Raw genomic sequence first — 24,449 nt, forward strand, 5'->3', positions numbered from 1 at the left:
AGCTGCTATCTGTGGAGGGTTTTAGACAGTTTGGGGATTTGGCGGCCTTGTAGACACGCTACGCGTTTCCTGAAGGTATCCGTGTCTATTCTCGCCACCTTTAGACCCCCCCTCTCTGACCTATTCTTCTTCCTCAGCGCTTGTTTTCATGAAACGTTTTCTCTTTTCCTCCTCCCACTCTCCGTCTGGTGCGTTCCGAGTTGCTGAGGGGCACGAGGGGTGGGGTGGGGGGTGGGTGGGCGAGACATGCGGGCACAGACACGTGTGCACGCGTGCAAGATGAGGCGATGGCCTTTCTCTCTCGCTCTCTTATTTGTTACGCTCACCAGCAAACTCTTCCTTCGCCTTCCCCCCCTTTTCCCCTCTTCTCTCGTCTCCGAGTACGGGGCTGCTTCCCGCTCTTCGTTGGCCTTGCCTGTATGCTTGTAGACTTCCTCTTCGCCCTCCAGCGTGGCGAGAGCTATGCAGGTGGTGTGTTCCACCTTCCTTTACCCCCGTCGCACTCCACTCCGCTGGCTCTCTCAGCGCGGGTGGTGGTGGAGGGAAGACGAGGGAACTCATGACGTTGTGGACAGAGGACTGAAGGGGAGGAGGAGGAGGAAGAAAACTGAGGAGAAGCGTAAAATTGCAACATGATGACCAGCAACCACTGGTACGTCACTCTGATAAAACATAGTGGTGACTGCAAGCGAGAAGCGGGTTAGCGGCGCTGCTCTGACGTCCCTCTGTCCTCATTTGTGCTCACCCGCTAGCGATACGGGAGCGACAATCACAAGACGCCGAGAGAGGCACGATGGGTAGCCAAGCAGATTGCACGCCTCATGGCTGTGCTTTGTTGTCTGTGTGTTCCCCCCAATCGGCGATCTCGTCATCGTCTCTCGTCGCCACTTTCATACAGCCGCCTTCTGTGTTTGCTGTAGTCATTCTGCCGCGTACTTCACTATCCTCCTCCTTGTCCTCTCTCCACCGATTTACTTCCCTGCCGCTCACCTCGATCATATTGACGGCTGTTGCACATGCGATGCACCCCGCACAGATGCGTGCTTGCCTCGTTCAGTGGATTCCACTGAACGCCGTTCTTTCTGTTCGTTGGCCTCGTCGCTGCAGCACGCTCGTGTTATCGAGCAGACGTTGACACTAACAACATCAGTGCACCCAGTTATTGCACCTACGCGTGTGTGTTAGCCTGCCAGCAAATAAGAATCGAGCCAAGTGAATAAGGAGAAAGAGCCCACTCCGCAAACAGTGACAAGGCCAACTGATCAAATTGGAGCCGAGAAGAGTGTACGTTTAAGCCGCACTGATCCATCGAAAGTCAGCAACAAGCAGCCAAGTCATCCTATGTGCTACCGCTGTAACACCCTCGCCTTTCCCCTCCCCACTGTGACTCCTCAGCATCCAAACATACGCATATGCACCCCCCTCTCCCCACGTACATACCCACGCGGATACCCCCGACAAAGACCTGCCAACCATGCGCACAAGTACGCCTGGTACGGCGTAGCTGTACCCAGGAGCGTTGAAGGACGGCGAGTCTCGCCTCGCCTCTCCTCCTCGCTGCAAGCGTGTTTTGCCCTCCTGCAGAAGGGACTCCGCCATTTTCGCTCGGCTGGCCTCCGGCTGCGACGCACAGGCATACAACGTGCCGGGCGTGGTCGCGCTCCTCCCTCCCGCTTATACTGGGGAGGACGTTAGCTGGTGTTGTTACCGTGTCTGCGAGCTCGCGTCAGCCCCCTCCCTGATATGAGCCAGCGGGTGGGCCATGAGGGGAGGGGGAAGGGGCGATGCCCCGCACGTGCATCGAAGTCACCGGATTGAGACACACGAATTCTGTGCGAGCGGAATACACAAGTCCGTCTTCCTCTCCCCTCTTCTCCCCCCCTCGCCTGGGGACGTCCGGCACGCCGGGTGACATGGGCGGTTGCCGGTTGGAAAAGCGGAGACGGAGCCCCCCCAACTGAATAATCGCCTTCTTCTTCTTCTTCTCCCTCCCTCCCACTCTCTCTCTCGGACCTCATAAGAGCGAAGGAAGCAGGCAGTCGTACGCGCGCACTGCGAAGTGGTCTCTCTTCTGCCCTTTCCTCGTTCACTAGCCTTTTTGCTGTTGTTGTGGCTGTGCTTCGAGCGGCGGATGTGTCCACCCCTTCCTCCCCCCACCCCACCCCGCTTGTCTCTTGTGCGTGTTATGCGCATGTGTGTCCACCACTTGACGCTCTCATTCTTCTCATGAGAGTGCCTTGCTTTCTTGCCTGCTCTTCTCTTCCCCCCCCCCTCCCTCACTCACACACTGTTCTCTCTTGAGCACTTCACCATAACACACAAGGCCCTTTCGCTGCTGCTGCCCTCAGTTTGGCTCTCGACTCGCTGGAACACAACGGCGGTGCTACACCGACAAGAGCGGCAGTGGTACTGCTGAATAGAGGGGCACAAAGGATCCCTGATTGCATTGCTTCTTCCAGTAGTTGTTGTTCTTGACTTGTTTCCCCCCCTCTCCCTTCGTGGTCTCTCTCTCTCACAGTACATCGCTTTCGCTTTCAGCCATGCCATCCTCTCCTGAGTCACCGCTGCGCGCGCTCTTCAAGGCTCTGGAGAAGAAGTGCCCGAAGTACCATCAAGAATTCGAGCAGGTGTGCAAGGTGGTGGGCCAGACCGCCGTGGCACTGGATAGGGCATCACCGTACTTCGCTAAAGCGGCCGATTACGCCTCTGTTGTTAAGGAGCAGACTACCAGGTTCAAGCTGGAGGAGTTCGGACCGATGCTGCTCGGCCTTGCGCTCTGCTTCTTCGGTGGAGCCTACACAATGCTGATCGCTGTAGTGGAGACGGTGCACCTTCTCTGTTGGGAGGACCTCAAGCATTCCTTCGAGGTGCTGTACCACAACTACGAGCTGGCAGCGGAGCAGAACCGCAAGGACAACTGCGTCGACGTCGAGGGTAACGGTGTGGAGGATGTGCTGGAGATGTGCCACACCGAGCTTCTCTCTTGTAAGGCTGTGCTGTTTCTCAAGTCCGTGGACGTCGAAGCCGCTCAGATGGCCGGGCGCACTTTTGGCGCTGCGGCCATGGCGGTGATTGCGGCACTGCGTGTGAAGTTTGCCCGGTCGCTCGCACTCGGCGGGTCGCTGGCGAATATGGCAATGGATTACATCCCACTGGAGGAAGCGCTGAGGGACGCTCTCCCGGCGGAGCACAAGAAGTGGGCCGGCGTAATCGCGAAAGTGGTGATCAACGCGATTGCCATGATGCTGGCGTCCCTGGTGAGTGGTGCCATTGGCATGTTGCATTCTTGTATCCGTGGCGCTCACATGTTTGTGCAGCATACCGTGCACCTCGCGAAGGATCACGGACTCCTGGAGGATGACATGACGCTGGACAACCCCAAGGCCAAGGCGCTGGTTGCTGTGGTCGCCTCGATAGGGCTTCTCTGGCAGGCAACGCACACGGAGGCAAACCCCTTCCCCATCAATGTCTTTCTCCTACCCTTCACGGTGGCTGAGTATGCCCTTTTCTTCCTGGTGAACGGCTTCCTCTTTGCGGCACCGTAGTGGTCGATGGGTAGGCGCGAGAGCAGCAGCAGCAGCAGCAGTGGCCGCAGAGAGAGAGAGCGAGAGCGAGCAGGAGTGCCTTACGTAAGCGTGCCTGCGTGTATGTGTGGCTGCTTGTGCGTGTTGATGGCTCACATGGGATTTCTCCTCCCACGCCTCTCTCCTCCCCCCTCCAACATATGTCCTCCTGTCTTTTGGGGTCTCTTTTTCTTCTCGCCTTCCTTTCGAAGGAGGCGCACATGTGTGCTCCAGCACCCTCCTCCCTTCATCTTCAACCCCTTCAAGAGCAGAGATGGCTCTCCCCCCTTGAAGCCGCAAGGAGGGCAACGCCGTGAGTGCCAGTCAGCGACTCTCTCTCTCTCGCTTGCTTGCTTCTTTCCGTTTCAGTGTTGCGTGGCGCATACCACCACGCACAGCGTATGAGTCACCTTGGATGGTGGTGGGTGATGTTATGATGAGAGTGGTGGGTGCAGTCCCGGTGTGCAAAGGAGAAGCGGGCGGAGAAGAAAAAGAGCAGCGACATCGGCGATCCAGGTGACCATGGATGATGCGTGGCTGTTCAACTGTTCCCATCATCGTTGCCTCCCCCCACCGCATCGGTGTGCGTGCCTATTCGTTATGTCAGGGATGCCTGCTGTAGCATCCGCCCGACGCATCCAGAGTCGATCAGGCACACGCACGGTGGTGATGGTTCGCCAATGCGCTCCCCTTCACTCCTCTTCTTACCTCCCTCCCTTTTGAGGAGATACAATAATTGCACAAGCGACGCGCGTACCCGCTAGATAGAAACTGCTCACCACCTTAAGATCAGTCGCGACGAAGCCCATCGCCTTCCGGTTACTGACGTAGCGCTATGAGCACCATCGTCGCTGCTGATTTTGCGGGGGAGGGGGGAGTGAGGCCCTCTTCTCTTCCTCCCTTTCGCACTTGCTAGCTCTTCTCTACCGCATGTACCCTGTTACACGAAGGGGGGGGGAGGACACCGCTTGCACACTTGAGGGAGCATGTGTGCGTGTCCCTCCCTCGAGGCACTAAATCTGCCACTTCCCCTTGTCTTAACGCTGCGCATCTCCTCCTTTTTTCCACCCCCACCACCACCGCGTTGTTTTCTCCCCCCTTCTCTCCTACCGTCGCGCCTCCCTGGGGACTGTGCCTGCGTGGGCGCGCATATGCCGACGTGTAGTGATCAGCGCGCTCTCACCGCTCGCGCCTACAGTGTGCGCAGTTGAGAAGAACACGAACGGTAGGGAGACAGATCTTTCCGATTGAGGGACACGGCGATAGCTTTCGTCAGCGGTGCACATCCCCCATCTCACGTCTGCAGTCACCGCTGCCGTAGCTACCTTCACCAACCACCCCCCTCTCTCTCTCTCTCTCTCTACGAGCGACACACACACACACACACACACTTACTCACGGGTACCTATACCCAAGATGCGTGCCACTCCATCGAGTGTGCTACTGGGCCTCTTCGATGGCTACATGTCCCACAAACGCGATCAGCTCACTTCTGAAACTAAAATTGGCGGCACCCCTACATATTTCCCGCCGTTCAGTGATGCAGACAAGACACAGATACGTCGCTGGACGAGCTGCGGTGTGTGCGGCCATGCTATGAGTATGCTGGTTCAGGCGTACAGCCCGCTGCCCACAGCACCGGCAACCCATCCGCACCACCGCATGGTATATGTGTTTGCCTGTAACTCCGGTTACTGTGCTAGCCAACCGACTAGTAGCATGGTGGCTTTCAGCGTGCAGGTGGACCAGGAAGACGAGCAGGCACTCTCTGAGAACGCGGGGGAGGAGGAGGACGAGGTGATTGAGACCGGCCCGCTGCTGCCGTCAGAGCTGCCCGAGGCTGTTCTGCCGCCGTGCTACGTCTACATCGACGCGGAGCCGTCGAAAGAGGTTGTGATGCCGACGGACATCGAGCGTGAGCTCATCAAGATGGCGGAGGAGAACACGCGGAGCACCGTTACAGATGAGGAGCTGCAGCAACTGGAGCAGACGATGGACCTGAAGGACAGGAAAATGGACTACTACTACGAGAAATTCCGCTCACGGGTTGCTCGAGCGCCAAATCAAGTACTACGCTACTACCAGCGAACCGTGGCGGCTGCAGAGGCCACATCTGCATTGTCGCGCGCGAAGGACGTCAGGCCGATCTTCATGAACCCGGATAAGGTGAAGGCGATGGTTACCATCCCCGCATGCGCCTGCTGCGGCTCTGCGCAGACGGCAGAGCTGCAGGTGATGCCGACTGCCCTGTACTACCTGCATGTGAGCGAGTACACTGCACTCGCGCGGGCAGGTGCGGCCGTCAAACAGGTACCTCTCTCGTCGACCGGTGCATCGACGACTGTCGACACGGTGCGCGGGGCATCTGCGTCTTCTGGGGCCACCACTGGCACCGAACAGACGATGACTGCTAACGTGGATGACGGCTGCGATTTTGGAACTATCACGGTGTATGTATGTGGGAAGGACTGCGCGGCCCGGCAGCATGGCGTGGTATTGCGTCGCGAGACTCTGTGCGTTGAGGAGGCCCCCACCATGCGAGACGAGGAGCGGGCGGAGAAGGTGGTCGCTGCCCAGGCAGGCACCGACGGTGCCACCCGCAGGGTAACGCTACGCGAGTTTCTGCACGGAAAGGAGGAGAGCGACGACGGCGATGAGGCAGTGGCGACGGCTTAGTGCAGTGTGTGCGCGTGTAGAGGGGAGGGGGGGGGGCGAATCGAAGGAGTGTGGTGAGAGAGGCGTGAGGTGTGGCCGATACTAGACCCTTCCATGCACGCACTCCTTGCTCATCTCTTTCCTGTATACGAGCCCCAGCATCGCACACACGCACACACGCACACGCACGTCTGTGTGTCTGTGCGCCCCTCTCCACCCCTCCTCGATATCTGTTGCTCCTCTTCACCCCCCGGCCTCTCTCCCTCCCTCCCTCCCTCACAGTCCAGAGGACACTTCTTCGCCCTTCGGCTTAAACATCACCAGACACCCAACGCCCCTTTTCTCTCCTCCGCTGCGCTTAGAAGAAGTGACGTCGGCCCACCGCCATCCCCGCAGAAAAAAAACGAGGGCAGACGAGGCACCTCACCGCCTTCTCTCTTCCAGCGCAAGGCGGGCACATACAATGCATGCTTACAAGGGCACCTATCGACTCCCAACGAGCCCCCCCTCCCCCTTGCCAGCCGTCCTACACTCGTTACTGCGGCAGAGTACGGCGAAGGCGATGAAAGCGAAGGGTCCGTCGCCAATGTCTCTTGCGTTGTGTTCTGTCCCACTTCGCCATTGCCCCTCCTCGGCTACTTTTCTCTCTTCCTGCCTACCCTTCTCTCACTCTTCATCCGTCTCCGGCTTTCCGTTGTCTACCTAACGCCCGTGCTGCGTGGCACGCATCTCTATCCCCGCACTTCTCGGCTGGCTGCTGCTACTGCTGGTGCCGACTGCTGTAGCCGTCGTCGCTACGGGTGAAGGGTAAGACATCGAGGGCCGAAGAAAATAGTTGAGTACGTCTTCCGATACAGCGCAGTCGCCTCTATGTGTGCTGCCGCACCCTCCCATGCTCCCCCCGTGGACTCCTGAGCGGAACAAAAAAGAAAAGCTGGGCGTGCTCTTTGTGAGTTGAAGCAACTGGTGCCGTGTGTCCGCCACCCACCTGCAGACACATTGCCCCCTTCCCCTTCCCCTTCTCTTTCTCTCTCGCTGGCGAAGGAATTGTTCACGCGCACGCGCGCGTGCCTCTCTGTGCCGGCCCGGCAGAGGAGCTGTTTTCCTGTTCATTCGGGCTGTGCTGAGCGCTGTCGCCGTCGCTGCACTTCTGTTCTCTTCTTGTCTGCCTGCCGTTCTCGTGTTCGAACTTCCAAAAAGGTGCGGCAGGCGACGAGACGCGCCGGGAGAGCCACAAGCAAAGGTTTATCCAACACGGTGTGGGTCGTCTCGCCAGCGCCAGCATACGTAATCCCCTCCCTCCAAGGGGGACGCATACCTCATTTTATCGGTGAGCAGCGGGAGCAAAGGTGTGCGCTGACGATATGTCCTCCTCGTCACCATCGATGGACCGCTCCGAGGGTGTCTTCAGCTCCGCGCTCTTCTCCGGTACGCAATCCTCCTTTTCGTCAGCTTCGAATGGCCGTCAAATCCGCGGCCCATCCCCGCATGATGACCGCATGCTTGGTGCACAGACGCCACGATCTGTTGACTTCACAGAGGCACCACAGCTGGGAAGGGAGGAGAATGACTTGCACAGCAGTAGCACCCACATCAACCCCAGCGGCCACCACTCTCGACACTCCGTCGATGGGGGTAACGGCGACGTTCATCGCTACGCAATGTCGGAATCGTCCAACGATAGCAATCGCTTTGAGATGGACACACACATGTCATATAACGAAGGTCACCACAAGGTGGAGAAGGACGCCGTGCACGGCACGATACAGGGTAATGCTTCGCCCATCCTGCCACCGCGATCAGGTGCGTGCGTGGACGAGACGGCGACATTTAATATCTACTCCACGGACTTGAACCCCGCTCCTGCTACCCCCATGGTCGCTGGTGGCTCTGGTGGATTTTCCACACCCTCTTCCTCTTCTTCCTCATCTACTGCTAACTCGTCGCTGTCGGCACCACGATCTGCCCGCCGCGGTGCCGACAGCGACGTCCCCAGCTCCGTTGCGCAGTCTCTGGCGTCAGCGGTGCTTTCCTCAAACGACCCACTCGCCGCGTTGTCCCCAGAGCAGATGGAAGCGGCACTTCAGCTGTACGTGGAGAGAGGTGGTGTTCACCCACGCGAGGTGGCTGCGATGCTTCAGGAACTGCCGTGGTGTACGACGCTCACGACGCATGCTTCGCCCATCACCGTCGCTGCTGGCCCATTCGAAGAGGACGCTGACGAGGAGGCGGAACAGCAGTTACTAGAACCAGAAGCCTGGCTTGGAGCGGTGGCTGCAGCCACCGTCTCAGCAGTAGCGACAGCTGAGAATGGCGAACGAGCAAGTGCGGCTGCGCCGTCTGCTGCAATGCCGATCACATCGGCAGGAGCCCCAGACGAGACGCAGAGGCAACACAGCACGGCCGAAGAGGCCTCGCCTATAGTGATGCAGCTCTCGAATCTCTCCGATGAGTCTACCCCTGGTCCCATCGAACGAACAGCGAGGAAGCGGCGCAGCTTGACTAGCTTTTCAAGTGAATTTGGTGCTGCTGAAAGAGCTTCGGTTGATCATGGTGCAAGTTCTAGGCGAAGGCGGGACACAGCCGCCGTCTCTGAGATGGGCAGTCGCCCCTGTCCCCGCGGTGATGATGATAGCGAAGGCGACACACGAAGAATAAGCAATGTCGACAGCCAGCATGTCTCAGCGGATTGCAGGCTGGCTTACGATGACGTCGGTGGCGACTGTGTAGGGCGCAGCGCCGATGTGGGGAGCTCCTCCTCTTTCCCCCAGATAGCTCCGCGTGACCGGTCAGCCTCTGTGCAGTACAGGCAGCAGCAGCAGCAACAGCAGCAGCTCTTGCCCGCCCTCGCCAGTGACGATCGGACTTCACGAAGCTCTCCTTTCCACTACTCCGGGTCGGCGACGCCGCACTCTGCTGATGACCGGCGACTTCCTCATGCAACCGCGTCAACGTCCCCGCTGACCTCCTCGCCGGTGGTTGTCACGGCAGGAGCAACGGAGGCCGCTGCTCCTCCGACTGCATCGATGCTCACCGCAGCGCCCACGGAGGCCGGAGGGATGCGCACTCTTTTTCAGCTTTGCCTGCAGACACCCCTGGCGGCGGCCTCCGCGACGCTGAGGGTGAGCGACTGGCATACACTGCTGGACAAGCTGCGGCAGGAAGGGCACCACAAGTTGCCACCACAACCGATCCTCGATGATGTCGCCCGGACCATTACTCACATCATGCAGTCTGAAGGGCATCCAGACGGGCTGACTTTGAGCAGTTTCGCTTGCATTATGCAACGCCAGCTGAAGGAGGTGAGGGGCGACATGACATCACCCCTCTCTGCAGACTTCGCTACCGGCGATGGGACGGCGTCGCGGGAGGGCGCGGTGTTGCACTTTCCCCAACACCCCAAGTATGTGCTCGCTGTACCGACTTCTGCAGTGGCAGCAGCACCACAGTCGTCCTTGTCTCCGTTGAAACGCAGAGGCCGGCGCAGCTCGCAGACAACGTTGACGGTGGCGTCTAACAGCGGTCTCTGGCGCGTTCTGCCAACGTGGTGCATGGCGCTTGCTGGTCTGTTCCCGCTGGAGATGTCGAGTGTGTGCCCTGTGCCGGTGGTCTGCTACCTGCGCAGCATCGGGCTGATTCGCGCGGTACTGGAGGCTATCATGCAGCGCCTGCAACTTGAGTTGGAGGCAATCCCTGAGTACGTGGCGTCCTTTGCGAAAGCAGCTAGAAGGGAAACCCAGCACCGCTCTGAAAGCGCAGCTGCGGAGAGCTTTGTGCAGTCACTGCCCCCTGAGGGGTCTGAGGGGAGCAGGTCAGTGAGCAACTTACTCGCACTGAGCGGCGCCTCTGCCGGTGCCCGTCGTGCCTGCTCGGCTGTTGTCGCTAGAGGCGCTGTTAGCGCCAGCAGCGACGGAGATGGGAAGTGGAAAGAGCAGCCAGTCTGGTGCTCCGCGATGTCTGGCAGACACCGTAGGAGGGTGAAGTACCGTAAGAGAGGCGCTGCCACGAACACGACGACGATACCAGGGGGGACAGGGAGCGACGGTGCGGTTGTCGTCTCGTACCCCCAGAGGGTGACTAATGGTAATAGGCGTCTCAACACTGATGTTACCATCTCCGCCAGTAGCGATGATGTCAAGTCGCACTATCTCGATCAGCGTCCCCTTGATGAGATCAGTGTCTCCGTCGTGGCGCGGGCCAAGGCACGCCGTCTCATGGACACGCTCCGGCGCCACACTGTCCCGATCAACCGCTACGAGTGCTTTGCGCGCGTGGAGCCGGAGAGTGAGCCAGTGCAGAAGCCGCTGTGCTTTGTATCTCAGGAGGAGCTGAAGTCAACCTTCAGTGGCGGCTGCGACGAGGACAGCCATGACGACTCGGATGCGATGTCCGACATGATGGCCGCCCTCACGTACAACCCAGGGGTGGAGACGGTGGTGGGCCTAGGCGGGACAGCCACGAAGGGCGGCGGCGACGTAGACGTGGACCAGTCCCGCTCGTCTCCGCATCCACCACCGCTGTCGCGGATACCTGCCTCCAGCGTGTTGCCGACAGTCATTATGAGTGCCACACGTTTCTCAGCATCCCGTGCGGCCTCCGTGGGCAGCTCCGTCATCTTGTCGGCCACAAGTGCGGGCGCCGGCGGCGCCATAAGGCCACCGCCGCGGGTGCCTAGTATGTTCCGCATGAGCGGCGTGCTTCCCACCGCACTTCCCCGCAAGCAAGAGGAGGCTCTGGTGCGTCGCCTCAGCAAGCCCACCTGCAACCCTGCCGCGATGAGTCTGCGCGCCGCCTCTACAGAGAATGCCTACACTCACTGTCACGCTGCGGACACCACAGCCATCATCAGCACATCCGACTCAGCGTCCGTCAACGCCAAGGAGACTGAAGACCGCTCGACACGGCTAGCCCCATCACGACCTCCCTCCGGGGCGGCCGCCCAGCACCACTACCGCTCTCATCCGCACCTGTTGGATCACGAGCTCTCTAACAAGACAGTGTTGCGCAATGACCGAGCTCCACTGTCGCGGAACGTCTGCCATCGTCCACGAAGCTGCTCATCGTCAGCCTGGGCAAATCCATATTGCACCTCTGTGGGTGCTAATCACCAGCATCGGCCGTCATCGTCAGTGGTCTCCGACATGGGCGGTGGCGGCGGCTGCCTGTTGCAGCTGACCGAGGAGCAAAGTCGTGATTTCATCATCTTTGACGTGCCTTCTGTGCTCGTGGCGGCGCCGCTGTCGTCGTCAGCGGCTGCTGCGGCTGCTGTGCAGGTGATGGGCGGCGGTGCCCCAGTCGCACCACTATTAGACGCGGGAGCTCCACTGCAACAACTGGACCCGCATCGACGGGCAGACCACAGTGCCGCGTCACGAGGTGCCACGAGGGGTGCCTCAAGGACAGGCGCCGCACCACCGGCTCGTGCTAACGCGAAGTGTGAGTCTACAGAAGGCCGGCAAGCGGGGAGCACCTCGAGGAATGCTGTTGCTAAGCCGGTGCGGCGCGGCTCGCGCTTTAGGAAGTCATCCTCCCGGTGCTTGAGTGATGCCCCGCAACGTGGTCAAGCTGCCGCTGATCCACATGGGATGGGGTGCATTAGCAGTCGGAAAATTATCGATTCCGGTGCTTCTGCACATCCTCCTCTCTCCCCTCACCCAGAGCCACACATCTCCCTTTACGAGCGACGCCTTTATCGCCAGCTTCAGCTTGCACACGCAGATGAGCCCGTTTACCATCACACGAACGGGAGGAAGGGGAAAGGAGAGCGGTAGAGGCGCACTGGTATGGTTGTGTGTCAAGCGCACATCAGGACAGAGAAAACGGATGGCGAGGAAGGATGCCCCAATGACAGAGACAGGGCCGCGCAGCCACTGGGACCGCCACCATCGCCCCTCGCCGCCCACTGCTCCCCCCCTAAGTGGATGCGTCGTCGCTGTTCTTTTCAGCGCCATCTCGTCATGCGCTCTTTTTCCCTTTTTGACCCCTAGACGAAGGTACTGCGGCTGTGTGTTGACGTGAGTCCCACGCAACAACCCCCCCCTTCCCCTTCCTCTCTTTTCCCCTTGTTCCCCGTACACACACACACACGCGCGCGCATGCAGCCAGACCAACGTTTTACCCAACTTCTTTTTTCCCTTACGGCCATTGTCTGAATGTAACACTTGATTGCACCACACCCACCCCACGCCATCTTGTTGAGCAGGACCACGTGCACATGCCCATTGGCTGTTTCTTTCGTTGTTTGGTTTTTCTCTCTCTCTCTCTCGTGCGCGTGTGTGTGTGTGTGTGCGTGAACTGATGAAGAGGAAAGGAAAGGTGGAGGGAGGTGAAAACTTCCCCCCTCCTCTCTCCTTTTCTCCAACCGCCTCAGGCACTCACACGTCTCTTGCCCTCGCGCGCGCGCTCTCTCTCTCTGTGCATGCTTGTTAGCGCGTGATTTATGCGTAGTGGATTGCCGCCCCATCACAATTCTTTTTTCCCATGCCCGTTCTTGTTTTTTTTTTTGCCTTTTTTGGGTGCTCTTCTCCCCACCCTTCTCCCCTTTCCCTGATGACGGGAGGACCCACACCTCGTTGCATGGCTTCCCAGGCACCCGTACCCCCTTCCCCTTCCTCACTCTCTGTGGGGAAGGCCAGGCTGCCCTTCACCACCCCTGCCACATGCCACAACTCCGCTGGCGGTGACAGGATCAAGCACCTACGACGCGGGGGAGGCCAGAGCGTTGTATTGCTGCTGATGCCGGCGGTCCGATACTGGACGGCGTGGAGCCGGGGAGACCTGCGGCAGTGAACACACCTGCGTCATTGATCTGATGGGCAACGTGCCACGGTGACTCTTATGTACTCCAACCCGGCCCTTGCTGCTGCCTGGTGTGGGGAGTCTGCGCCACGCCGAGGGGTGCAGGAGTGCTCACGTAAGCAAAGAAATTTCCTCCAGAGGGATATACCTACTCACTGCACGCGTCTCTCTAGAGAAGCACGAAGCCGCACAGTACTCCTCGCTTTCGCTCTCTCGCTGTGCGCGTGTGTGCGTTCACTCTTTTTTGTTCTCGATCAATACAAACCGCCGCCCCCCCCCCTCCCTCCCTCCCGCCCCTCCGACTGGCCATTTTTACAACGTTCCAATATTCCGCACGCCTCTCTCAGGGTCTCACTGTTGTCGCTGCTGATGTGGCAACTGCACCAGGCTTTGCTTCCGTCCTTATCCACGATGACGAACCACCGCCCTCTGCCCCAGGCGCTATGGTTGTGCGTGAATGTGTCCCCTTTCTCATTTTCTCTGCTGTCTCTCTCTACCTCCGCAACTTGTCATACCGCGCCGTGTGAGAGAGCTCCGTGTGCGCACGATAACACTCGACACAGGCAGACCAGCGATTGCCAGCCACAATGCCGCTGCATCCGCATCCCCTGCTACGTGCTACTCCTCTTCCTCTCCTGCATCGACGACTAGAGCGAGGGCCATGTAGTGGCAGTAGGAGTCTGTGGATACTCTGGTGGCTGCCGCTTCAGCGACGCTGCGAAGCGCACGTGAGGGTGCAGAGACGCGCCTTTGCCACCTGCTCCATGCCACGTTCGTGGTCCTCGCTGGCGCCGCCGTCGTCCTCACCATCGCTGCTTTCTGCAACGGTGCAGGCAACGGGTGTTGTGACGCGCCTTGGTCCGAGCGAACGCCTCCCTGGTCTGCGCGGCGTGTTCCTCACAGAGCCAATGAAGAAGTTTCACCCCATCGAGGTACTGCCCACCGCTGCCTCTGCCGCCGCGTCCACTACGACTGCCGCTACAGTTGGCGGCAGCGCAGAGCAGTCTAACGTTCCTCGCAACCCGGCATCCGAATTTTCCACCCAGGCCCCACCGCTCGTGCTGAACTTGGCCTTTGCGCCTCGACATAGCATCTCACTGCGCCGCTTTCTGGCCCTTCGGCACATGTTCAGCACATCTGCCTATCTGCACGTCGCGACAGAGGATGGCTGGTACTTGGTTGCACCAAGTTCTGCGGCGCCGCTGTGCGACGACGTCCCTGGCCTGCAGGCGTGGTGCTGCCGCCATCATCACCGATACCTCAAACATCCCGCCCCCTTCTCTAGGGCGTCCACATCGTCGTCCGGGCTGTCGTCGCGAGTTGCTCACCCCCGGAGGCGTACCGAAATCGACAAGCTCGAGGCAGCACTGGACAATGGCGAGGAGCTCAGCGAAAAACAGTTGCAGCGGCTGGCCGCACAGGAGAAGGCATCCTTTGCGCAGAGACCAGAACACGAGGGGGAGGATGAGGAGGACGACAACCCCGCTGTCGATGAACCGCGCCATCAAGCTAGTCGGGAGGGTGTCGCACCCGCCGAGGAAATTCTCGGGGAGCGCACAGATGGCGCGCCCGCACTTGCCTTTGGACTGCCGCCGCCGCCCCTGAGGACGTCGCCGCCGCTCATCACCGAGGCACATCTCTTCGATATTAATGACGGTGTCGCGTGGCCACTGCCGCCGTCCGATGACTTGGCTAACCACGAGTACTGGAAGGGCCATCGGCAACGCATGGCTCTCTACGAGAGCACCGGCGACACGGACGCGGCCGTGCAGCGCGAGGCGCTCTTGGCGGCTCTCCGTGCAGATCTGGAGATTACGCAACGACTGTTGTCGGAGCAGGAGCTCTACGCCGCTGCCGAGGAGCTCTTTCAGACGTTGAAGCACAAGGCGAACGTGACCCTGAACGTAGACGCTGAAACTGGCCTTCTCACGCTCGTACCGCTGCGGGATCTGCGCGCTGGCGAAGAGCTTCTTCTTCACTACGGCCGCGAGTGGTGGACTGGGCGACTGCTTTTCTCGTTACTCTTGTCCGTCTCGGACGCTGCGATGCCGCAGATCCGGTGGATCGAGCAGCTATTTGAGAGCGCAGTTGACGCGAATGAGCCTTTCCCGCTGCTCATTTCAGCACACGAGCAGCGCAAGCGGCTTCGGCGAGGCGGTGCAGGGAGTAAAACGGCTCGCAGAGGCCTCAAGAGCAAGTCCGGCAGCGACGGTGGCAAGTCGCAGCAGCAGCCAACGTCGTCTGCAGCGCTGGCGCAGCCTCACCACAGCTGTGTTGCCACATCTTCCACCACCACCACCACGGCGGGGCCTCTGGTATCTCAGCCCAAGTCAGGCCGTGTCGTGCTGTACAACACTGTCACACGAAAGAGAGCGACCGACGCCGCCGTGCTCGCCTTCGCGGTTCGGCGGAGCTGCACTGATCTGAACTTTTGGAATCGACTTTTGCTCGGCGACGTGGCAAGCGGGCTCGAGCCGGTGTTTCACCTCTCCGAGCCGGACAGCGAGGTGCCCATGCGAGTGCTGCGGCACGCGCTGCTGGCGTCTCTTCGCGGTGTGACGGCGGTCACACAGAGCAGCGTTTCGTGTGAGGACCGGGGCGCACCGATTGTGGCGCGCTCGGCCGTCACGAATACCACCGCTGGTGCCGCCGAACAGAACGTCCCACCACACATGACTGCTGGCGCCTGCGGTGACGGTGATGATGACGATGACGTTGTCTTCAGTGTCTAGCGCAAGGGACGTGTGTGAAAGGGGTTTAGGGCTAGGAGAAGAGGGAGTTGGCAGAACGCTGCCCACGCGTGGACTGCATCCTGTCTCTCTTCCTCCCTCTAGCTCCGCTGCTGCTGCTTCCCCTCTGCGCTCGCTCCGTCCCACGCGTGCTTCATGACGCTGCACCCCGACAGAGGGGCCTCTTCTTTACCGACCTCGTGTTTTTCTTCACACTACGCTCAGCCTTCGTGGAGCCCTCCGCTCCCCCCCTCCCCCTCCTCCCCCCACACGCACGTGTGTGTGTGTGTGTCCAGCGTTGCACTGCTGCCCGCACCCGTTGTCTCGACACTCTCCCCCAAAACTTCTCTTCTCACTCTCTTGACTCCTTGCGCAGAGAGAGAAAAGGCACTCTGACCGCCCCCACCCTCAAACACAAGCCCCCTATCAAGAGAGGCATCGGCATTCAGGTGCTGACACACACACGTACACACACCCACAGGCTTTGTACAGACTTGCCCGCACGAGAGCGCACAGGGCGCATCATCAAGACACACCCCCACGGTGCTGTCGCAAGGTGTATCTTGATAGACATTGCGTGTGTGCCGAAGCGCGCATTGTATTGACCAACCACCACTGTATCCGTCGCTTCCTCCACCCGCAGTCAAGCGAGCGAGTTGGCACCTCGCACACAGCAAAGAGGGAGGAAGCGGCGCTTTACTGAGCTCCATCGCTCGCCCTCAACACTCCCAGCCAGGTCTCTCCCTTTCCCCTTCCTGCGGTTGGGCTCTTTCCCCTTTTACTTGGTCGCTCACGCCTGCCTCCCCCTTCCTCAGACGCGCTCAGCCATGCAGGTACAATTTTATCAGAACATCATGAAGGGCCAGCAGGGCACGGCTCGCACGCAGGCAATCTGCTTCTCTCCCAACAACAAGCGTCTCGCGGTCGCCGACGCCACGCGGCACATCCAGCTTTTTGACGAGCAGGGCGAGCGACGTGACAAGTTCGCGACCAAGGCGGCATCGGACAAGGGTGGGCGAGGCTACATCGTGACGGACATGACCTTCTCCCCTGACAGCTCGCTGCTGGCGATTGCGCAGTCAGACAGTATTGTGTTTGTATACCGCCTCGGGCTGGAATGGGGAGAGAAGAAGGCGATCCGCAACAAACTCTCGCAGACATCGCCGGTGACGTGCGTAGCATGGCCCAACACGTCCTCTCAAGGGGTGGAGCTCATTGCCTTCGCCACGCTGGATGGCAGCGTGAAGGTGGGCATGCTGAAGGCCAACAAGTCACACGTCCTCTATTCACACGACCACCCGGCCGTGTCGATGTGCACCAGCCGAGACAACACGAAGATCCTCACAGGCCACCTGGACGGCACCGTCTACCAGTATGTCTTCGAAGCCTCCGAGGACGGCGCCGAGGTGGCTGGGGCGAAGCGGCTCTTCGTGCACAGTTGCGCGCCGTATATGCTAGCCTGGGGCGAAAGCATCTGCGCGGCCGGTACCGACTGCCAGGTCGGCTTCTACACTCCAAAGAGTGGCCATAAGCCGCAAGTGATCCCGTTTGATCCGAAGGAAGTCGGCAGCTTCACCGGTGGGGTCTGCAATCCGAGTGGACAGGCCGTCGCCATCGCCGGACGCGAGCAGATCCGCGTCTTCGACCTCAATATCCGCTCTCGAAAGTGGGAGGAGGGCGCTGTGGTGCACCTGCCGCACAGCGAGGGCTTCAGCGCGATGCAGTGGAAGCGCGATGGCAGCCGACTCGCCACCGGGTCTGTCACGGGCTCTGTGGACCTGTTTGACTGCTGTCTGCGCCGCTACCGCATGCGCGGCGCGTACGAGTTCACGTACGTGAGCCACAGCCAGGTGATCGTGAAGCGGCTGGCGAGCGGAACGCGGCTGGTGTTGCAGTCCTACATGGGCTTCGAGATTCAGAAAGTGAACGTCTACCAGGACCGCTACCTTGTCGCCCACACCTCTGTCACTCTTCTTCTTGGCGACTTGGCATCGCACAAGCTGAGCGAGGTGCCGTGGCAGCTCACCGGGCGCGAGAAATTCACCTTCGAGAATGAGCAGATATGCATGGTCTTCAACGTTGGCGAGCTGTGCCTTATCGAGTACGGCAAGAATATGATCCTTGGCACGTGCCGAACTGAGGAACGCAACGCGCACCGCATCAGCGTGCGTGTCCTCAACCCCCTTGCAAGCGACCCCGGCGCTGGTGCGGCGGCTGGCAGTGGAAGTGCCGGCGGGCAGCGTCGTGAGGTGAACACGACGACTGGCTCGCCTATCGTCTCCACTTCTGTGGCAGGCGGCTCTGGGGCCCTCGAGGCTTACAACTCGCGCTGCGTCATTGCGTATCTCATCGACCGGCAGACGATTCAGATCGACGACCTCAAGAGCGGCGTCTCCATTGCCCGCGTGGCGCACGAGTCAAAGATCGACTGGCTGGAGCTCGACTTCCGCGCGTCGCGGCTGCTCTTTCGCGACAAGCAGCACCAGCTGTACCTCTACCACATCGCCACGCAGCAGCGCACCACGCTCCTGAGCTACTGCACGTACGTGCAGTGGGTACCGCGCAGTGATGTTGTCGTGGCTCAGAGCCGCCTGGAGCTGTGCGTATGGTACAACGTCGAGTCACCGGACCGTGTCACCATCGTGCCGATTCGCGGTGAGGTGGAGGGCATGGAGCGCGGCAACGGCAAGACGGAGGTGATTGTGGACGAAGGCGTCAGTACCGTTGCCTACGCCTTGGATGAGTCGCTCATTGAGTTCCGCGCCGCCATGGAGGAACGCGACCTGGACCGTGCATGCGACTTGCTGGAGCGTACGGCGCTGACCCCTGGCACAGAGGTGATGTGGTGCACACTCGCCAAAGTTTCGTTGCAGGAGGTGAAACTCTTCGTCGCGGAGCGCTGCTACGCCGCCCTTGGCGATGTTGCGAAGGTGAGGGCCCTGCAGCGCATACACCAGCTCGCTGCACAGGCGAGAGCAGACAGCGCTGGTGCCACTACCGGCTACGAGCACTACACGGTGCTGGCGGAGCTGTACATGATGAACAATGACTTCAAGCGAGCTGAGCAGCTCTACCTCGAGAACGGCCGCGTCGAGGATGCCATGCAGGTGTGGGAGGAGATGAACCGCTTCGACGAAAGCCTGACCATTGCCGAGTCACGCGGTCTCGAAGACGTCGCCAACCGCCGTGCCCGGTACTTCGCATGGCTGATGGAGACTCGCCAGTACGAGAAGGCGGGCGAGATCCGCGAGAAGGACGGCAAGTTCATTGACGCCATCAACCTGTACCTGCGCGGCGGTACGCCGGCCCGTGCAGCGCAGGTGGTTTCCGCGAACAACCTGAAGCCCGAGCAGCAGCTTCTGGAGGCGATCGCTGCGGCGCTCTTCAAGGCGCAAGTCTTCGAGGCTGCAGGCGACTTCTTCGACAAACTGCACATGACAGACCGCGCGATCGATGCCTACAAGCGCGGCCACGCCTTCAGTCGCGCCGTCGACTATGCCAAGACAGCCGCGCCTCAGCAGGTTGTCCCGCTGGAAGAGGCGTGGGGTGACTACCTTGTTTCACAGAAGCACGTCGATCAGGCCATCAACCACTACAACGAGGCGGGCAAGTACGGCAAGGCGGTGAAAGCGGCGCTGGATTCGCGGCAGTGGGCAAAGGCGGCGGCCCTCCTCGAAACGCAGAGGAACAGCGGCGTGGGCAGCTCTGGAGCGCCGGCTGACACAGCCGCGCCGGTCGACGCGGCTACGAAGAGTGCGTACCAGCGGATTGCACACCACTACGAGGAGGTGCACCAGTACGCCGAGGCGGAGAAGTTCTACATCAAGTGTGGCGCCGTCAGCGACGCTGTCGACATGTACTCGCGCGCTGGCATGACAGACCACATGTACCGTGTTGCTCAGCGCCACCTGGAGCAGGACAAGTTAGTCGAGCTCTTCGTGAGCCAGGCGAAGCAGCTGGAGACGAAGGGCGACTACGCCGCTGCCGAGCGCATCTACCTGAAAGTAAACGACGCAGATGGCGCCATAATGATGTACCGCAAGAACCGCGACTACACAAACATGATGCGACTTGTGCAGGCATACCGGTCAAGCTACGTTGTGCAGACGCACCTGGCGCTGGCCTCGCAGTTCCAGAAGGAGGGTAACCTCAAGGCGGCCGAGACGCACTTCATTGCCGGCAAGGACTGGAGCCGTGCCGTCTCCATGTACCGCGATCGAGACCTCTGGGACGATGCGGTGCGCGTGGCCAAGGTGCACGGTGGCACCAATGCGGCGAAGCAGGTGGTCGTGTCGCGTGCGACGGTGATGGACAGCGAAGAGGGTGTGCAGCTGCTCGGCAAGTTCAACCTTGTCGAGGCTGGCATCGACGCGGCGCTGGAGAGTTCCAAGTTTGACCTGGCGCTCCAGTGGGCGCAGCTGGCGCAGCCGGCGAAGGTGCCGTACGTGTACCTCAAGTACGCCATGCACTACGAGGACCAGGGCGACTTCCGCATGGCCGAGGAGGCTTTCATCAAGTCTGGCAAGCCGCGCGAGGCGATTGACATGTATGTGCATCAGCATGACTTCACGAGCGCGATGCGCGTCGCTGAGCACCACGACCCGTCTGCGGTGCCGCATGTCTGCGCCACCAATGGGCGTGTGTGCTTTCAGCAGGGCAACTACAAGGAGGCCGAGGCGCTGCTCCTGCGTGCCAACGCGCCAGAGACGCTGCTGAAGATGTACGTTGACGCGAAGATGTTCCGCGAGGCTCAGCGGGTGGCGAAGGAGTACTGCCCGGAAATGCAGGGCGATGTGGCAAAGCGCATGGCGCTAAACTCGAACGACCCACAGAAGGCCGGAGCGGTCTTGGAGGAGAATGGCGAGTACCAGCTGGCCATTGACACTTACCTGGCGGCGACACCCGAGGTGGTCCCGGACCCGGCGACCCTCGCGAATCTATGGGTGCGCGCCGTGAAGGTGGCGCAGAAGCACACGCGCAACTTACTGAAAGAGGTGCTGCGCAGCGCCACCGACAAGCTCAAGGCGGTGCAGCGCTACGTCGAGGCGGGTAAATGCCTGGAGGACTGCGAGGACTACAAGGGCGCCATCAATATGTACGTGCAGGCGCACAAATTTGACATGGCTGAGACACTGGCGAAGCGTGTGAGTCCCGAGCTGGAGAGCTTCGTGAAGCGTGCCATCGTGCAGGACAGCATCTCCGGAGGGTCCATGAAGGATGCCAAGGTGGTGGAGGAGATCGACCCCGAGGCGGCCATGAAGGTGTATATCGGCAAGGGTGACTTTGCGAACGCGCTACGCATGGCGGCGCGGAAGTCGCAGGAGGAGGTGCAGTACGTGGTTGGCCTGCAGGTGCAGCACCTCCTTCGCCAGGGCGACGTCGTGCTGTGTCTCGAGGCGCTCAGCACGAACACTATGGACGCAGACGACTTCCGCTTCTACGAGACGTGGATGTCGGTGGCGCAAAAGGCGATTCCCCTGCTGCCCGGCGACGACGCGGTGGCGACGCTGCTGCAGCCGCTGCACGACGGCCTTGTGAAAGTGATCGATAGCATGACGCGGTCTGGTCAGAAGACTGAGGACATCGCCAAGGCCACAGCACTCGCAACCGTTGTGCACATCTACTACATGTCCCGCAAGATGGAGACGGAACTGAACATGCCGGATTTTGCGGTGCAACTCATGCTCGGGCTGCCGCGCTGGATTCCGTATGTGGCACCGGATAAAGCGTTCTATGACGCCGGCATGGCCGCGAAGCGCTCGGGGCTCGAGGGGATGCAGGACGTTGCCTTCCTCTATCTCAACCGCGCACTGGACATCAGCGAACGCATTGACGACGGCGATGCAGACAGCAGCGGGATCGACAATGCGGACTTTGCCGCGACAGACTTCCCAAAGGTGTACCGCCTACCGAAGGAGCCCACCGTTCCAGCGCAAGCGATGGAGGAGGTGAACAACTGGGTGCTGACCGTGTCCATCGACAACACAGCCGCCTCGGACGACCGCACGCTGCCGATGGTGAACGATCCGGAGAACGGGGAGCCGATGTTCGCCGGCTCCGTGAAGTCCCCGCACACAGGCAAGGTGTTCCCGAGCTGCTTGGTGACCGGCTACCCCGTCATGGATGGTGGTCTAACGAAGTGCTCCCACTGCCAGCGTCAAGCGAACCAGGCGGACTGGAACAGGTTTGTGCTGATGGCGAAGCGCTGCCCGTGGTGCGGCGCGGCGGCGAACCCCGACTTCAAGGTATAGGCCACTGCGGGGCCGGGAGGGAGGGAGGGGGAATTTAGAGGATACCGTATTGAGAGCGGCACTTGGAGGGACACCCACCCACATACCCACCACCACTGTGCTGCTTCCTTTGCTTCTGTTTGATCTCCAACTGATGTAGAATGTAATGCTGCCATGCGAAAAAGGCGCTCTTTTCTTCCTCCTCAAATCCCCCGCTCCCTTCCCCCCCCTCTCTCTCTGTGCTGATGTGTACGTTGTCGCTCAGGTTGCTTATTAGATTTCCTCTTCTTCTCAAGTGAGGCGCGAGGGCGCATAGGTGCGTGTGTGTGCGGGGCGCGTCTCAAGAGGTCTCTCTTGCCCTACGCATCTCTTTTTTAAGCGGAACCACCAACCACGAAACTAGGCATCGCAGGCCACGGGCGTGCAGAGGAAGTGTGTGTGTGTGGGGGGAGGGAGGATGGTAGTGAGGCTAAAGAGCACCTCTCTTTTCCTTTCCTAGCGTCCTCTGCGCCCATCACCGATCCCGGTGTAAGCCGGGTGGCGTGGCAGCCACTGCACCCCCCGATTTCCTTAGCCGTGCGGCGCTCCCCACCCTACCACAGTCTCCCCCCTTAGGAATGTGGTGGGCTTTTCTTCTTGACTTGCCCATCCTCTTGTGTGAGCGGCAAACGCGTGCAGGTGAAGACGCGCAGCAGCTTCACAAGCGGTGTGCTCAGCACCGGCAGGGGGAGGGAGGGAGAGAGGGGCGGGGGTGGCTTCACTAGAGCTATTCCCGTATCGCTGTTTCCTCCTTTCTGGATGTGTTGTCCCTCAGCTATCTACCTCTTTCGCGCTTTTCCTCGTATACCTCCCGTACTGCGAGCGACATCCGCTCGACAGAAATCGCAGCAGTTGTCCCACTGCAGTAGTCGCCAACCAGCAGGCACTTGTCGTCTGTAGTGAGGCACTTTTGTCCGCTAACCATAGCCACACATACCATCGTCAGCCACAGGTGTGATACCAGTTGTGTGCCTGTGGCGCCCCTCCGACGCCCCAGACCTTGACCACACCGTGTAACCCCCTTTCTGCTTCCTCACCAACTCATCGGCATCCATACAAACTCCAGCGCCCCGCTTTCCTTTGGTACCCTACATGACATAACAATGGTTCGTTATGTGCAACGCCCGTGGTTCTCGCCGCTCGGCTTCATGGCGTCAAGCCCAACCGCCTACGCGCCGATGATTGCGTGTATCGCCCTCGCCGCCATCTTCCCGTTTCGCTACCATATCTCCGAGTACTTTGAGCGCCAGAGCGATGGCTCGCACGTGGAGCTGCGCCGCAGAGCCGTCAAGTACTACGCTGAGATGGAGCGGATGCACCGTCGGCAGGCGCTGGTGAACCTAGAAAGTATCCAAGACGACAACGCACCGCACCGCCTCAGTGCGGTGCTGTCGGTGGAGTCAATCCAGGCAGGCAGCCTAGATCAGGAGTACAACTACTGGTACGCCCACGAGCGTGACGCGATCCGGGCGGAGAAGCTGATAATGGAGATACGGGAGCTGAAGGCGAAGATGGCTGCCGAAGGTGCGTGAGAGAGCGAGAGCGAGACGGAGAGCGCCAGGAAAGGCTGCAGTGGTCGGCCCGTTTCCTCTTCTTCCCTCCCCCTACTCGATGTTTTAGGTTTGTTCGTCCATGCGCTTATTGCCATCTTTCTGTTGCCCCTCGCCCTCTCTGCTTGTGTGTGATCCACATCTTGGCGTCTCTGTTGTGTGTGTGTGTGTAAGTGTGTGTGTTGGTGTGACCACGTTTTGGCGGAATGGGTTCAGCGAGGCGCGGGACGGAGCTGCATTATTATGCGTTGTTGCTTGAAGAGCATGCAAAAGCGTAGACGAACACGCGAACGAGAGAGAGGGCAAACTAACACAGGACGTGCGCGTGCAGCGCTCGTGCCTGCGTGCACACACACACACACACTTTCTCTGTGCATCTGTGGAGGAAAGAGGGGGGCCTATTATTTCAATCCTAAGCAAACCGAGGTGGGGGCCCTAGTCAAGACCGATTCCGACCGTCCCTCTCGCACGCCTGCTGCTCCTTCGTTTGTACGCTTGCTCAACTCCTCCCAATGCTGAATCGCTTTTCTTCTCTCTCATCCTTCGCGCTGCTGCGGCTGCTGCGGCTTCTATTCACATGTGGTGGTGGGAACGCTCTCTTTTGCCGTGCTTTCGCTTATACACACGCACACGCACACACACACCCACACCCACACACACGCATGCATGCGCCGACGTATAGGCATACCCGCGTGCGTATATATATTTTTTAAGCTTCCCCTGGGTGAACCGGTGCTCATTGAAGCGTCACGCGAGTGGACAGCCCACCCCTTTTCGAAGGTACACGGATACAAAAGTGAACGAGGCCGAATCGCTTCTTCTCAGCAGTCTCCCTTATTCCAGAGCGTCTCCCTCCCCTCCCCTCCCCCTCTCCTTCTCCTCTCT

General features: G+C 60.1%; 6 protein-coding genes across 6 annotated transcripts, besides 1 other annotated feature; all 6 read left to right on the top strand.

The window, feature by feature from the left end:
- Positions 1–2,540: 2,540 nt before the first annotated feature.
- Positions 2,541–3,545, top strand: LPMP_211140 (hypothetical protein; the record flags this gene model as incomplete). Its single annotated transcript, XM_010700598.1, has 1 exon — positions 2,541–3,545. The coding sequence occupies one exon, from the start codon at positions 2,541–2,543 to the stop codon at positions 3,543–3,545; it is 1,005 nt and encodes a 334-aa protein (XP_010698900.1).
- A 1,482-nt stretch (positions 3,546–5,027) lies between these two features.
- On the top strand, positions 5,028–6,239 carry LPMP_211150 (hypothetical protein; the record flags this gene model as incomplete). The annotated part of the gene is made up of 1 exon (XM_010700599.1): positions 5,028–6,239. The coding sequence occupies one exon, from the start codon at positions 5,028–5,030 to the stop codon at positions 6,237–6,239; it is 1,212 nt and encodes a 403-aa protein (XP_010698901.1).
- A 3,005-nt stretch (positions 6,240–9,244) lies between these two features.
- On the top strand, positions 9,245–11,989 carry LPMP_211160 (hypothetical protein; the record flags this gene model as incomplete). Its single annotated transcript, XM_010700600.1, has 1 exon — positions 9,245–11,989. The coding sequence occupies one exon, from the start codon at positions 9,245–9,247 to the stop codon at positions 11,987–11,989; it is 2,745 nt and encodes a 914-aa protein (XP_010698902.1).
- A 778-nt stretch (positions 11,990–12,767) lies between these two features.
- Positions 12,768–13,120: a repeat region.
- A 483-nt stretch (positions 13,121–13,603) lies between these two features.
- Positions 13,604–15,748, top strand: LPMP_211170 (hypothetical protein; the record flags this gene model as incomplete). The annotated part of the gene is made up of 1 exon (XM_010700601.1): positions 13,604–15,748. One exon carries the CDS (start codon positions 13,604–13,606, stop codon positions 15,746–15,748), a length of 2,145 nt encoding a protein of 714 aa, XP_010698903.1.
- An 824-nt stretch (positions 15,749–16,572) lies between these two features.
- LPMP_211180 (hypothetical protein) lies at positions 16,573–21,996 on the top strand (the record flags this gene model as incomplete). The annotated part of the gene is made up of 1 exon (XM_010700602.1): positions 16,573–21,996. The coding sequence occupies one exon, from the start codon at positions 16,573–16,575 to the stop codon at positions 21,994–21,996; it is 5,424 nt and encodes a 1,807-aa protein (XP_010698904.1).
- Positions 21,997–23,117: 1,121 nt separating this feature from the next.
- Positions 23,118–23,546, top strand: LPMP_211190 (hypothetical protein; the record flags this gene model as incomplete). The annotated part of the gene is made up of 1 exon (XM_010700603.1): positions 23,118–23,546. The coding sequence occupies one exon, from the start codon at positions 23,118–23,120 to the stop codon at positions 23,544–23,546; it is 429 nt and encodes a 142-aa protein (XP_010698905.1).
- Positions 23,547–24,449: the final 903 nt, after the last annotated feature.

The sequence above is a fragment of the Leishmania panamensis genome (assembly GCF_000755165.1).
Source record: "Leishmania panamensis strain MHOM/PA/94/PSC-1 chromosome 21 sequence".
Taxonomy (NCBI): domain Eukaryota; phylum Euglenozoa; class Kinetoplastea; order Trypanosomatida; family Trypanosomatidae; genus Leishmania; species Leishmania panamensis.